This window comes from Bos mutus, chromosome 6, assembly GCF_027580195.1.
Source record: "Bos mutus isolate GX-2022 chromosome 6, NWIPB_WYAK_1.1, whole genome shotgun sequence".
Taxonomy (NCBI): Eukaryota; Metazoa; Chordata; class Mammalia; order Artiodactyla; family Bovidae; genus Bos; species Bos mutus.
In genome coordinates this window covers 17,198,472-17,214,065 of record NC_091622.1, presented here as the reverse complement: position 1 = coordinate 17,214,065, position 15,594 = coordinate 17,198,472, and the positions used below count along the sequence as shown (strand labels likewise).

At 46.0% G+C, this 15,594-nt stretch overlaps 1 protein-coding gene across 1 annotated transcript in view; it reads left to right on the top strand.

Moving 5' to 3' along the window:
- Positions 1-13,824, top strand: part of HADH (hydroxyacyl-CoA dehydrogenase) — a 44,128-nt gene extending 30,304 nt beyond the window's left edge. Inside the window, exons 5-8 of the mRNA XM_005896246.3 lie at positions 1,682-1,771; positions 6,283-6,355; positions 11,734-11,850; positions 12,786-13,824. Coding sequence (XP_005896308.1) covers positions 1,682-1,771; positions 6,283-6,355; positions 11,734-11,850; positions 12,786-12,904 — 399 coding nt within the window. The 3' untranslated portion in view covers positions 12,905-13,824. The remainder of the gene's footprint in view (positions 1-1,681; positions 1,772-6,282; positions 6,356-11,733; positions 11,851-12,785) is intronic.
- The last annotated feature ends 1,770 nt before the right edge of the window (positions 13,825-15,594 follow it).

Genomic DNA, 15,594 nt, shown 5'->3' with positions numbered 1-15,594 from the left:
AAGTTGAGTGGCTCTTTTCCTGTACTTGGGACTGGGCACATTTATATGTGTATATGTGTAATTTTTCAGACCCTGTGTTGAAACAGAGTATCTGCAGCACATTGTTTGTTGGATGAATGAATAAGTATGCATTCGTCCTGTTAAAAATAAAACAAGACTCTTTACTGTTGACTCCTTTAAGTCACCAAATTATTTTTAAAACTCCCTGACTTGCAGCCCTTGTCACGGCCCAGTCTGTTTGGTCCAGATGGAGGTGATGTTTCCGCTTCCTCTTGAATAATCCTCAGGTTGCTGTTTGATTTGTGGTGTCTGCAGAGCAGTATCGTGCCATCCTTAACCCCCTCTTAATGGCGCCTTTGGTCTGTTTTCACTCATTAGCTTCCCTCTGTGCCATAGCATACCAGCACATCCCAAGCCGTGATCACGTTAAAGCATGAATGATAATGCTAATGACTCTCTTCATTCATATAGCGCTTTCCATCCTGCACAGACACTATCTCATTACACCACACAGTCCCCTTAGAAGAGAGGGGATGTGTCAGATGTCGTCACCCTGTTTCATATGCGAAAGCGGAGGCACCAGGGCTTGCTTTGACTCACCTGAGCTTATATAAAGGGTCTGCTGTAGAAGCCAAGCCTGTTGGCTTTGACTCTCATTGAAGTCCCTTAACTGGCATTTCAATTACATATTTAACTTATATAAATTTTTCTGGGTCTCTCTTCATATGCTGAAATCTAATTCCTGACAGGCGAGTTCTTTCCTGCGAGCTGACTGCCAGGTGTGGTGCCCGGTGCCGACCCCTGTTGAGCCCTGCAGCCCGCTGTGAGCGGGGCAGCAGGCGTGCTCTTGCCGTGCACCTCACAGAGAGGGTCGGGGGGTGGCCTGGGCCTTCCCGGGGTTCGGGTAGGTGGCATGCCCCAGCCATAGACCTGCCTTTGCTGGGTATGAAAGCCTTCCTCTGGGATGAGCCTGTTCTGAGGCAGAGGGAGCTGTTGGCCTTTGGGGCATCTGTGTGGGAGAGGGTGGTGTAATAGGGGGTTACAGGGCCCCCTCAGAGTCCACAGGACCTTGGTGGCCTGGGCGCATCACTCAGTTTTCCTGGGGCTCCTTCTCTTCATCTTTGGACTAGGAAAAGGTGCGTCTTCATGCAGAGTGTGTTAAAGGCAAGCATTATATTCTAGTAGACTTCCAGTTACTTCCCTGAACTCATTAACAGTGGCAAGTAAAACCCTAAAAAGAGCCAGTATTTACTGAGCATTTTCTTGGAGCTGCCCTTAATGCTTTACTTCCTAATCTAATTCCAGTCTCACCTCAGCTCCTTGAGGGTAGGTAGAGTGATTTCAATGTTATTTTAATTTCTAGAAACATTCCCAGAGTCACAGAGCCGGTAAGTGGTGTGATTGGGGTTTGAACCCAAGTCTCAGTGACAAGTCTGTGAAACCTCCTACACGTATATACACACATTTATATCAGTTTTTTAGCCTTGATTTTGTGTATTCTGTCATAGTCCACTGTCTTGAAGTGGACATTTTGTTTCTGGCTTGAGATCCTTCTTTTCTGAAACTAAAAATTATTTTTGCCACCTGTGTGGCCGTTTTCCCTCAATGTTTCCTTGAACCGTTCTATTGAAATTGTTTGCTGATTTTATGGTTATAATTCTTCTCTACTTTGCATTTCCAGGTCATTAAAACACCAATGACCAGCCAGAAGACGTTTGAATCTCTGCTAGACTTCAGCAGAGCCCTGGGGAAGCATCCTGTTGCTTGCAAGGTAGCGTATGGGTAGCCCGGGGAGGGGGTGATTTTTCTGGGACCTGACTTATTCCAGGAGGGAGTCTTCTGCTGTGGGCTGATGTGGGAGAGGGGCACTCTTCCTGCAGGGAGGGGGTGATTTTCCTGGGACCCTGACTTATTCCAGGAGGGAGTCTTCTGCTGTGGGCTGATGTGGGAGAGGGGCACTCTTCCTGTAGGGAGGGGGTGATTTTTCTGGGACCCTGACTTATTCCAGGAGGGAGTCTTCTGCTGTGGGCTGATGTGGGAGAGCGGCACTCTTCCTGCAGGGAGGGGGTGATTTTTCTGGGACCCTGACTTATTCCAGGAGGGAGTCTCCTGCTGTGGGCTGATGTGGGAGAGGGGCACTCTTCCTGCAGGGAGGGGGTGATTTTTCTGGGACCCTGACTTATTCCAGGAGGGAGTCTTCTGCTGTGGGCTGATGTGGGAGAGGGGCACTCTTCCTGCAGGGAGGGGGTGATTTTCCTGGGACCCTGACTTATTCCAGGAGGGAGTCCCCTGCTGTGGGCTGATGTGGGAGAGGGGCACTCTTCCTGCAGGTCTGTCTGCAGGCTGTAGAGGGCGAGCTGCGTCTAGCAAGGAGTCCTGGTGATTAGATGTAAAGTTATCCCTGGTGCTCTCACCTGCTTTGCTCTGATTACCTTCAGTCTCTGCATTTGCTGTAGTTCTTGTTTAGTTCCCCTCAGATTTAGGAACGGCACTTCTGCATGACTTGGTAGTTTTTCTGAAAGGATAATTGTGTCACAAGATGCCATTACAAATTTTTATGATGGTTGGTGGTTTACTCACTAAGTCGTGTTCGACCCTTGTGATTCCATGAACTGTAGTCTGCCAGGCTCCTCTGTCCGTGGGATTTCCCAGGCAAGAATACGGGAGGGGGTTGTGTCTCCTACATTTCAGGTGGTCTCCTGCATTGTAGGCGGATTCTTTACTGACTGAGCCACCAGGGAAGCCCAATTATTTGTAAATATGTCATTTATCGTTTTGACCATAATTTAATTTTTTTACATTTTTAGAGTTTTTATTTTTTCATGGAATTTGTAAAGGTTACTTTGCATTCACAGTTACTACAAAATGTTGGCTGTGCTCCCCATGCTGTGCAGTGATGCGTCCTTGACCTGTCTCACGTCCGTTAGTTTGCGTCTCCCTCTCTCAGCCCTGTGCTGTCCACACCCCACCCCTACCCCATGGTAACCACTAATTTGGTCTCTGTATCTGTGAGTCTGCTCTTTTGTTCTGTTCATTAGTTTGTTGTATTGTTTAGATTCCACGTGTAAGCGATGTACAGTATTTGTCTTTCTCTGTCTGACTTATCTCACTTAGCATAATGCTCTCCAAGTCCATCCATGTTGCTGCAAATGGCAGGGTCTCATTCTTTTTTATATGGCTGAGTAGTATTCCATTGTATACATGCCATGTCTCCTTAAGCCAGGTGTCTGTTGATGGGCACTTGGGTTGTTTCCATGTCTTGGCTATGAACACTGGGGCGCACATATCTTTTTGAATTAGTGTTTTTGTTTTTTTTCAGATATATACCCAGGTGTGGAATAGCTAGTTGACTGTAATCTTTTAAATATCATGGTGGTTCTTCTCATAGCATACTTTTACTTTCCAAAATAGTCTCAAGTTTGAACTTACAATATTGAATTAATCCATGAAAACTCCCGTGGTTTATGAATCATCTGAATAAGTCATCTGTCAACGTGGACCCCAACAGCCAAAGAGAGCAGACTTAAACATGCCAGTCCCCTGCATTCCAGGACTGGAGTGTTATATTAGGGAATCTCATTTTTTAACACTCATTTTTTGTTGGTTTAGTTTTATGGTTTTAAATCTTATGTATTAAAAAAATATATATCACATTAATAACCAGAGGGTATGGTTGTATTTTGTTACCAGTTTTTGCTTTGTTCATGGCAAAAAGTAGCCATTGTGTGAGAAAAAGCTAGGTGTAAAATAAGAGTGCAGGAACAAGCCAGGGGTGGTCTTTAGCAGCAAAGTCATTAATTCACGGAGAGTGATGATCCATTTTTCCATCGGGATGGCCATGGTGGGTGCAGGCCTGGGAACTGTGGTCTCATGAAATTGCTCTTGTTACGCTGTCGCAGAACTCTCTTTTTAGGTGCTACCTTAGGCATTCAGGGAGTCTTTTAGACCCTGACTAACTCTCAGGGTCAGTTATTCAGGCCCTTGGTGTGGCATCCAGATAGTAGAGGAAATCACATAGAACAAACGTCAGCAGGCTTCTCTTTCAAGAGCCAGATAGAAGTATTCTAGGATGTACAGTCTCTGCTGCAACTGCTGGATTCTGCTGCTGTCACAGGAAAGCAGCATGGACCATACCTGCAAGGAGTACTGTGCGTCTGCCCCACTGAAACTTGATTTACACAAATAGATGTGGATCTGACCTCCAGGATTATAGCGTAGTAACACCCAACATAGAAGAATGACATCAGTGTGCCTAAAACGTGTCTTTCTTCATAGGAACACTTCACAGGCAAAGCGTGGTGTGAAAAGGTGAAGGCCGTGGACTTGAGCCAGCCTGCCTGGGCTCACATCCTGGCTTCGGCACTTACTGGATGTGTAACCTTGGGCGGGTCTCGTAACCTCCCTGCCTCGGCATCCTCTCCCTCACACAGAGGCAGCAACAGAACTTACCTTACAGGGTTACTGTGAGGAATAAGTGAATGACTGTAAAGTACTTAGGACAAACAATTCCTGCTATATAATAAGTACAGTAAATAAAGTGTATTTAATGAATAAGTAAATGTGTACGAAAAATGTAAGGTGTATGAGTACATAAAGTTAAATTGCTTTATCAAAGGGCCGCGTCTCTTTACATTCCAGTGTTATGAGAGTATCTCTGTATCTTCAACAGCATTGAATATCATAATGGGGACAAAGCCCCTTGCCAGTAACCTTACTGGTAACGTGCTCTTTTGTTTTACTGAATATTTCTTCGATTTTTTGTTGTTTAGTCGCTAAGCTGTGTCCGACTCTTTTGCAACCCCATGGACTGTAGCCTACAAGATTTCTCTGTCCGTGGGATTTCCTAGGCAGGAATCCTGGAGTGGGCTGCTGTTTCCTTCTCCAGGGGATCTTCCCAACCTAGGGACTGAACCCATGTCTCCTGCATTGGCAGGCAGATTCTTTACCACTGAGCCACCAGAGCAGCCTTGTAACGATATATGAACACTCCGTATATTGGAGAAAATACTTTTCCCAGGCTACTTTCTGATTTCTAACCTTGTGTATGGCGTGGCCTCCTGCAGTCAGGTACCCTACCCTGTCCTGAATTTCTGCAGTTAATTTTTGAAGTTAAAAAACAGGTTTGCCCTGGTTATTATTAATAAATCAACATAATTATATGAATGGTCTTGGTTAGACAGATAAAGCTCTTCTGTGCATCTCTGTATTCCTGAGAGGTAGCGTAGGGGTGGTTTCAGTTGGTCCAGAGTGAAAGGAGGAACGGCCCTGTGCTACATTATGCAGGCAGGTGAGTAGAGTAACACAGGAGCTGGGCATCTCTGTTCAGATGTGTATGGAGTGCCCAGTGTGTGCTTGAAACGGGACTCACAGCCTGGGCCACGGTGAGGGTTTTTTCCTGAGGGAGGGTCATCAGCCTTTTGTTAAGAGGGAACTCTGTTTACTTAGTGGAAATCAACTTTCCATAAAAACCACTGAAAAGGTACCAAGCGAGCCTGCCTCACAAGCTCCCAGGAGAGGTCAGTAGACAGAATCTGCATTCCCACCATCCCTCCAGGAGAGATGGTTAAGTGTTTGAGTGAGGAGGGAAACGAAGAAAGGCGTCTTCCTGGGAGGAGTCTTGATCGGTGAGCTGGGAGAGGCCCTCGGTCTGTTGGGACCTGCTAGTTTGTCCCGGGCCCTGTCCCCAGCTCCAGAGTCCTGTGCCCAGCGCCAGAGTGCACATAGAAAGAGCCTGAGGAAATCCTCAACAGCTGGGAAGTTGTGCTCCCGAGGCGCGTTCAGGGTGGAGTATGACTTTTTCTAGACTCGTTAAGAAATGCAGGAGAGGAGTAAAGGGTCTACTGTTTGAGGGGAGCATAATAATGCTATATGTGCAGCATTTTACGTGCTTTCATTTATCTTCACAACTAGTGAGGTAGAAATTACTGCTCCCATTTCACAGATGATGAAACTGAGTTTTAGAATGATGCAAGGTCAAAGAGTGTTCGAACCTGAGCCCAGACCCACCCGCTCCCAAAGCTGTGCTCTTTCTAGTGGCCCCCTGGCTCCGCCTTTACTCCTTTCAGGACCCGTGCAGTAGGGGCTTCTGGTTACTGTAATAGTTGGTTAAACTGTCATGTGGCATAGAAACGAGGCTGTCTTGGCGCTTTGAAACATTGAAAATGTACAGCTTGATAAATGTGTGTGATAATCCAGGGTGAGAAGGAGCGAGCTGGTGACTTTACGTAAAGATAAAGTTCACAGAAATTCACTTGTTGTCCGTTTTTCTCTCTCCTCTGACAGGACACGCCTGGGTTTATCGTGAACCGTCTTCTGGTGCCGTACCTCATGGAAGCAGTCAGGCTGTCTGAGCGAGGTAGCTGTCCCCGCCCGGGCCGCGGGCAGCAGGCATGGAGGCCTTCTGTGCGAGGGCTGGGCCCTGTGGAGCAGGGGAGGAGCTTCTGTTCTCCCACTCCCGTGAATCAGCCTCACCCTGAGCCTGGCGCCTTTGTCACTGTGTTCCCAGGACCCCCTCGATTCCCTTGGAGGCTTCGGGGGTGACTCTGGGGACTTCCCCCTCAGCCACCTCCAACTACAGTCTCAGCCAGAGCAGTCATAGGCCAACGTGGGTTTCTATCCTGGATCTCTGGCTAAGAGGTTTATTGCTTAAAACGATGACAGTGATATAAAAATCACTGGGCTAGGGAACCTTTGAAATTCCCTAAGGTTGTAAAATTGTGACAGGAGATGGGAAATTTTAACAAGATTGTAACATGACAAGGAATGTTTCTGACAGTGGTGTCGGTCCTTCCTGAATGATGTTATGATGCATTTTTTTTTTTAACCTTAAGAATGGTCTAAAATGGTTTTTCGTCAGTACTGGTAGATTGACAAAGAATGATTTTCCCTGTTGTAGAAATAGACTTGGGACATGATCCAAGGTTAGAAAATGTCATGTATCTTCCTGCCTACCTTCCCTATGGCATTTGTGGAAGGTAATTGTTTCATCTCTGCTTCAAAGGCAAACAGGCCTTAATAGGACTGAATGAAAAGCAACTGTAATTGTTTTCAGTTACTTCATTCACAAATGCTTGCTCCTGAGAATGTCATTTTTGAAACAAAGCATTTATACCAGCTCTTCTAGAGAGATGAAAGCATATTTGCTTCCTCAAAATCTGCTTTAAATATTAAAACTTTTCTCTGTGTTTTATGGAGGCATTTGCCTCACTTTTGCTTCAAGATCAAACCAACACTTCTGTGTTTTTCTATCAACAAATACAACTAATTGCACCTCAAAGACAGCATGAAGCGTTTTGCCCTCCTTTGAAAGACGGGTTTTCTTGGTAATGTAATGTTTTAGAATATAGCATATGGGTGATCCACCTCTGAACGGTGTTCTTCTCACTGACACATACTGTCACTTTTGATACATTTTCACCTGAACCGCGTGTCTGGCTGTAAGTTGAAAGTCACTTTCTTGTCCTCCGCTTTCCTCCCATCAGCAGTGGTCCTTTTCTGTACAGATGGATCCCTCTGACCTTCACCATCATAGCCACCGGGGAGATGAAACTGGGCGGGGGATCTGACCCCAGGGGGAAGTGCTTGTATTTGCCCTTGGTGCTGCTTCAGTGTGCTGGAGGGACTGAGTATTGGAGTGGGTGGGCGCTGTTTCCTGGAAAGCCGCTCTGTGGTCTGGACTCCTCAGCCTCAGGCTTCTTACTGTGTCCCTTCTGCCACCTCACGGTTCTGCCAGCGGCAAGCGTGCTCACATGCCCGCCTGCCATCCCGTTTGCGTTCACCTGCTGGAGTGACTGACTGAGCTGCCTCCGTTCTCCTTTGAAATCTGAGAGTGTTGTGGATTGCCCTCCTTCACCTGCCGTGTCTGTTCATTTGTCACTTGACCCCCACCCGTCATCGAGTCTCCCCGTGCCAGCCTGCCTGTAGTGCGGCTCCTCAGGCAACAAGGGATCCACACTTAGCTTCTGCCTTTTCCAAACTGCTCTCCTCAATATCGTGTTGTCCAGGAGGGTGAGGGGACAGTGCATTCCATTTCTGCATGGCAGCAGAGTTGGACCGTGAGGGCAGCTTAGCCCACCCCTTTCCGAACGCATGGTGGAGAACTTCTCTGTATGACATTATCTTGGTCAGCTTATGTGCTTTTAAAAAAAAACAGCGATATAGACTGGGTGGTATATAAATGACCACAATTTATTTCTCACATTTCTGGAGACAATAGTCCAAGACTAGGGTGCCAGCACGATCGAGTGTCTGGTGAGAGCCCTCCTCTGGCTGCAGACCGCTGACTTCTCGTGTCCTCACATGGTAGAGAGCGGAGCGAGGAAACCAGCTCTCCTGTGACTCTGGGAAGAGCTCTGCGAGCTCCACCCCCGTGACTCTTCCAATTCCTACAAGGTCCTACCTCCTTATACCACTGTATTTAGGGAGTAGGGTTTCATTGTGAATTTTGGGCACATAACAAATACTTGATATACCTGAGGTGAGCATGCCTCTAAGACAGGTGGGCGGAGCGCTGCTTTGAGTGGTAGGGGGTCGTCGGAAGGATGTGTGGGGTGTTAGAACAGAGAATCCGCTCCATCACTGTCCACTCGGACCTCCTGGACAGCTGAACAGCTTTCAGAGTTCACAGGCCCTTAGCAGTGCATCTGCCAACTGTCCTTGGGGTCTCGGGCACACCGCTGCCACTCACCACGCTCCCTGGCTGTGGGCGTCCTTGCTCCTGGGTCAGGCCTTCCTCCGCAGTGCCTCGCAGCCTCTGTCCTCAGTCCTGGTGCTGCCGGTGTTCCCACTGTAATCTCATCCCTGGGGTCAGGGCTCTCTCTGCAGACCTCTGAGCAGGCTGGTGGCCGCAGCAGATAGCACCTGCTGTCGGACGCCACTGACGGGTCAGAGGCAGCTCTGGCAGGGTGGTGGGGCTGCGTGGTTAGCTTTTCTTGGGTGACACCTGGGAGTGTCACGAGCCTGTGCCCCAGTCACCGTGTGACATCCTGCTCACAGTGTCCCTGCCGTGCTCGGGACACGTTCAGTGGTTCCGTCGGAGCCTACCGGATAAGTGCCCTTGCCAGGGAGCCTTCTTTCTCCTCACCCTCTGCCTTCTTGTCTTGCCTCACGCCTTACTCCCACCTTCTCTCAAGGCCCCACTGGACTGTCCCCAGTGCTCCAAGCTGGATATAATCTTTGTTGTTGTCATAACTCTCTATGCTTTGCTTCTGCTTCAGGGCACATGCCTGCCGCATGGCGCACATCTTTCTTCTCCTACTGTACTCCGTTTTCAGTGTTTGGGTCCTCATCTTCATACTTCCAAGGTGCTTGTATAAGCCAGGCTTTAGGTAGCTGCTGTTGGATAAAGGAATGGTGGCTGCGCTGAAGTTCTGATCCTGTTGCCTGTGACCCTGGTTTGTTGTTTTGCCAAGAATGGTCGGTAGGTGGTGCTGATGATCCAGCAGAAGAAGCCTATTCGGGCAGGTCCCCAGTTCCCAGGTCTGTAGAAGAGCTGGGAGTTCACTGAGGATGCTTTTCTTTGTCCAGAGTTAGGGGATAGGGAGTAGGGGTAGGGGGCCCTATCAACCTTCTAAGGTTGATGCAGAATTTCGTGTGTATGCACATTTATTTTGGAGAAGGTATCAGATTTGAAGTGCTTGACTCTAAAAATTAGGAATTAATGACCTAAAGCATGATACCATGTTTAACTCCCACTTGGCATTCCAGTCTCTTTTATATATTTCTCTCTCTCCCCCACCCCTTTTACTCTTACTCAGAACAGAATTTTTAGAATTGTGCTGACTTTGTAAAACTGTTCAGATTTTTTTCCCCATAATGTGCTATGTCTTCATATTATTTTTTAGAAATAAAATAGTCAAGTGAGTTTCTGAATCTAGGATAACACTCTTGACTCTAGGGTTTATTGTCTTTCCTGAATATTGATTTGATTAAATGGCTTTAAGGTAAGTTGGAACCATTATGCTATGAGATTTCTATCCGCAGGAAGCTGATATTCTAATAAGGGGAGACAGCCTATAGCGAGTGAACCAATAGATAACATGTTAGGTTGTGACCAGTAATCCTTGAGAAAGGTAAATATAGGGGGTCTAGGAGGTGGCAGGAGTCCTAGCCTGGAGTCTTGATAGCTCTTAGGTTATGTGCAGAGAGGAGGGGAGTCTCTGATGCTCTGGCACCTGAGCAGAGGTCTGCAGATGTTGAGGACAGGATCCCAGTGCAAGGAGCAGCAGGAGCGAGCCCCAGGAGCATGCTAGGCTTGCTTCAGTGTTCGGCCTCTGCACCACAGAAGCCTGGGAGCCTAATGAAATCCTCTCAGCAGACTCTTTTATCAGCTGCCATGTGCTTTCTCATTCCTGCTTTGCACATGCTGTTCTTGCTGCCTGGAATGCCCTTCCCTGCCCGCTCTTCCCTGGGGATTCTCTTCAGGACCATCAGGACCCGTTCCTGGGTGGTGGTTTTGGTGAAGTCATAGCATTGTGAGTAAACCTCTCTATCTTTGCCCACATAGCCGTGTGAATCTTCCTGAATCTTCAGCACTTGTTAGATGAAAGTTTTGGTTTGCCCATCTGAATCCTCACATTAGATCATGAACATTGCAGTACTTGTCTTTCTTGGTTTCATTCCAAGTCTCTGGTGCCTGATACATAACAGATATTAAACAGAAGTTGAATGAATGAGTGAGGCTGCCTGATAAGGCTAATGTCTGTGTGATCATTTTTGCTCTCTTCTGACCTGAAACTCAAATCATTCTAAGGAACTTCTGGTTGACTAATCAGAGGAGTACCGATAAAGTCACCCAGGAGAAATAATTGGTTGGTATTTTAATCATCCTGAACCACCTTGAAATCCTTTGGCATTATCTTAGTACTTCATATGCTTTTAAAAATAGAACGTTTATGCCTGTTTAAGTAGTTCTTGTTCCTCATGCCTAAAATATCTGAAATATTTAGGTTGTGACGTCCTCTCAAGTTTTTTAATCACTTTTTTTATTTAGCTTTGTTTTAACTGACCATTTCTTTATGCTTTGGAACAAAATTCTAGACACTCGTTACAGGCTAGTTGTGCTCCTGATGTTGGAGAAAGGGGACAGGTTGCTCTCTCTAAAGACCTCTGGTCCACAGACATTATGTGAAGGATAATATTCCACGGAAAAAGCACTTTGGTTCTTGTCTTAGTTTCCTCAACACACTTTCAAACTTGAGTGGCAGTTCTAAGTCAGGTTTCGGCTTTTCTTTAAACATTATCTTGACTAAAGAGTTTATTTGCGTGGGATTTCAAAGGAATGACTCATTACTTACAAAACCAAGAAAGGTAAAAAAGAAAAGTATACATACAATACATAGAAAAACATATAGCTTCATTGTTTCCTTTTTTAAAAAACAGTCCCTTTATCAGTCACAAACATGCTGTAGCTTTAAAGGATTTTTTAGTAAGTTATTCCAGAGAAGGAGAATCCCAATGCATTAGAAAGTAACTAATGTTTCCCGGCCTCTGGGGCCTTCTCTCTCCACGAACAGAATGGTAATGCTTGAGAATTTACCTCACAGAGTAACTTCATGTAGTAGCTTTGAAAATCTTGTTACCTCTTAGAAAAATCTTACCCAAGCCGGAAATCCTGACTCCAGAACTTTCTTGAATGTGCATGACATGTAGAACACTGGTAATTCAGGGACTAAGCGCGGACAGGGTGACCATGGGACGGGTGGTGGTGGCTCAGTGCTGCCCTCTGCTGCTTAGGTGAAGCATCCAAGGAGGACATCGACATGGCGATGAAGCTGGGCGCCGGCTACCCCATGGGTCCGTTTGAGCTTCTCGATTATGTTGGGCTGGATACTACGAAGTTCATCCTAGATGGTAAGAATTGGAATTCCCTGTTGTCTGTCTAGAGTTGAGTTGAGGTAGTCTCTTTCAACTGTGAATTAAATTAAATGCCTATTTAAATAGATAAGGAGCCTTAGTAGACCTTCCAAAGTCCTGTCCCACCAGCTGAAAGATTCAAGTAACATGACTGAAGGAAAAATATGACTGCCTAGTCTCATAAGGTAACTTTTAAAAAATCTTTCTGTTTTGAAAGAATTGTGAATTCATAGGAAGTCCCACATTCAGTGAAATACAGCACAGACAGGGCCTGTGTACTAGTTTCCCCTTAGGGTTGTATCTCATAGCAGCCACAGTGATAGCAGAGCCAGGAAACTGGCATTGGTACACAGTCATTCTGTCAGGCATGCTGATCTGTGTAGCCACTGCATTCAAGATGTGGAACCATTTAAAACTGTGTATTCATTTTACTGTAGTGGCAACTGAAGTTGAATGTAGCTCATAGTACCAAGTTGTACGAAGAATACCTATGGGAAGGAGCAAGGGGAGGTTCTAGTGGAAGCAAGAACTTTATGAGGATATAAAATACCAGTAGCAGCAAATTCAGATTTTTAACATGCCTGAAAGTCATTTCACTGTGTCACTGAGGGGTCCAGCCACCAAATTAATGGACACCTTTGGCATCAGCTATTTCCAGGAAGGAGTTGGATGAACAGAAGGGCCATGGGAGAGCTGGGCCTCAAGCGAGACACGGCTCAGTGGTGCAACCCTGCTTTGAGGCTCATGTTCAGCCTTCCCTCTGCCTCTGCGAGTCTGGAGGCAGAGCGTGGGGAGAAGGGTTCCTACTCTGACGTGGGAGAGGCCCACGGGCCTCACTCATGCGATTCAGGCCAACAGACTCACCCTGGGAATGCTGAGATGTAAAATAAACCCAGCACTTCATCCTAAGCTCTTTTTCCCTCTCTCAATAGGTTGGCATGAAATGGACTCAAAGAACCCCCTGTTTCAGCCCTGCCCATCCCTGAATAAGCTGGTAGCAGAGAAAAAGTTTGGCAAGAAATCTGGAGAAGGATTTTACAAATACAAGTGAGCAGCTTCCCTGGCTCGAGGACAAAGCCCTGTAAGCACATACCAGCAGCTCCCCAAGTGCCCGCGGGAATGGTCTTTGGTCAGATGTTCCCTCCCACAGCATGATCTGTTCGATGTACGTTTTGATTGTAATCTATCTGAATTAATCATTTACAAGAGTTAGAGTAATGGCAGATTCCTCCACTGAGAAGCTAATTCCCTTTCCCTTTTTCAGTCTGTTCATTTCTGTGTATCTTCTAAAAAGCTTTACACCCTTGGTGCCTTGGAGCAGACATTTCTTTTGAACCTGTTGTTTTCATGAAGAGTTGCCAGAACCTGAATTCGTTTACTTATAGCGAGAGCATCCTGTGTCCATTGTTAGCGCACGGGAAAGTCTCCAGCCACTGACACTGTGTTGTGTCTGTGGAGGCTGCGAGGCAGCACCTGCCTCTTGCCTTTACCGGGTTATCTCCTGCCTGCAGCCTCAAGCCTTACCCTCCTTTGGGCATGATGTCAGGTATCATGTCTTGATTCAACTCATCATTGAGATGTTGCTGCTGGATTAGTGGGAAGATCTCCAAGTGCAGGAAGATGTTTTGTTCAAATCCGAAATCTGAATGATTATTGTCTGTCTCTCTCTTTTTTTTTTTCCCATGAGAAATCATTGCTGCAAATTGACTCTAATAAAATGCAGTTTTTTTAATCTGTGAAAATTTGAATTGAAATAAACATGTATAATTTAAAATCATAATATGTTTAAATGGTTATAAAAGTAAAGGCTGGTAATTTAGGCGGAAGCTGTGCCGTCTTCGGCCTGTGGTCGCTTTTATGAGTGGCAATGGTGAGGAAGGAGTGGCCGGAGAAGGTGTTTATGTACAGCCTGCCTGTAGCTGTCACTCCAGATTTCTTACCAGGAAAGCAGTAATAAAGGCACAAAAACCAGTTTTTAAGGAACATCTGTTTCTTCTTTGCCAGCAGAAAGAAATAGTGTAACATAAGCTTCTTTTAATCATTGGCTTGAGAAAGTGTCTTCCAAGGTAGAATTTTGAGGCTGCAAAGACATCAGAAACCCTGAGGTCCAGTGGCCTCATTAACAGAGAGCTGATGTGATGTGCTCAAGGTGACCAGAAGTTTTGTGACAGAGCCAGGATTAGAACTAGGTTTTGATAAAATACAGCAAATTTGAAAATTTCAAATCCAGACTTCCTTACAGTACTGTCCCTAAAATGGGCATCCTTGTTTGGAATTCTTGGTCACGGTGCTCATGGTTAAGAGACTGTCCTCCACCCATTTCATGATGGATAAAGGGGAGCTTATTAAATTTTTTTACTTGAATCTAACTACAGCATAATGGAAAAATAACCATGTGCATACATTTCTACCACACATAGAACCTGGTTTAGGAAACTTGTAGGTTATTCTTATATTTCCTAACGAAAAAAAGGAAGCACCTGTGACACCCTCACCATTGCCATTACTTAAGGTTACCCTGTGGTCTGACAGCCCCCTGCTCACTCTCAGGCTGGCTCCTGACCTTTGACAGGAGCCCTGGGCTTAGGAGGGGCTTCCTTTCCTTCTCATTCTCTGACTGGACTGCCCACAGGATGTGGGCCCTCATCCTGGAAATGGCAGGGCTCACTCTTGACCACTGGATTCCAGGAAAGAGCAGACTCAGGGATGTGGCCATCAGCCTGCCTGGGGTGAGGGTGGGGGGTTGCAGCCGTCTCCCTGGCTGACGTTTCTCCGTGTGCCCTTAGCCTGCCAGAAAGTCAGAACACCTGGCCTCTGAATATTTTGTTATTTTCGAAAATTCTCTTGCATGTGTCATGTTTGGGTCTGGGAAGGAATTTTGAACATCTTCTTACACACAGGAGTGGAGAGTGGCTTTCTCAGCCCCGTGCTCCAGTCTCTGCTTTCTCAGGTGAGCACAGCTACTGCCTGCCAAGGGCTGCAAGGGGAGAAGGGTCTTTGTGGTCAGTCAGGTCCTCTGCTTTCAAATCAGGACCGGCTACTGTATAGTCACCACCTATACAACACACACTATACACCTATACAACATACACTAGTTTCACTTCCATAGTTTGCAAATTACACTTTTCACACTTTGAAACAAGCTTTTGTCTTGACCCACCTTGATTTTAATCCCTTTAACATTTCAATCTAAGTAACCAGTTAAGTCTTACCAAAATACAAAGTGTGGCTGTAATTTTGTGGAACCAATTCTCCTGTAAACAGGCATTGATGGTACACAAATATTAATCAAAAATGCTTTGAACAATGGAAGCATTGCTGCATTTTCAACCCATTTGGTTGTGTAAATTGTTCTTAAAATCACTCAATATTTTATAATCACATTTTTATTTCTATGGCAGAACAAATTTTAACTCCTGAAAGACAGAAAAATCTAATTCTATTTAATGTTTTATTTAAAATGACCAACTATGGCTGTTGCAGAATTAATTGGTATAAATGATGAACACAAAGCGCTTTGGAATTAAACAGACTTGGGATCTAGTGCTGAGCTCCACTCTTTTACCTATGCAGCCTAACCTTGGCAGGGTGGGAGGAGGGGGGGGGCGGTTACTTGTCTTCTGGAGAGAGCTGGCAGAATGGTGGGTCCTGTCCCACGAAGTGGCTGAGATGAAATGAGATGATGGATGTTAGGTGATGAGCTCTCTGCCAGGCTTAATAGACGGATTGCGACCACCTTCC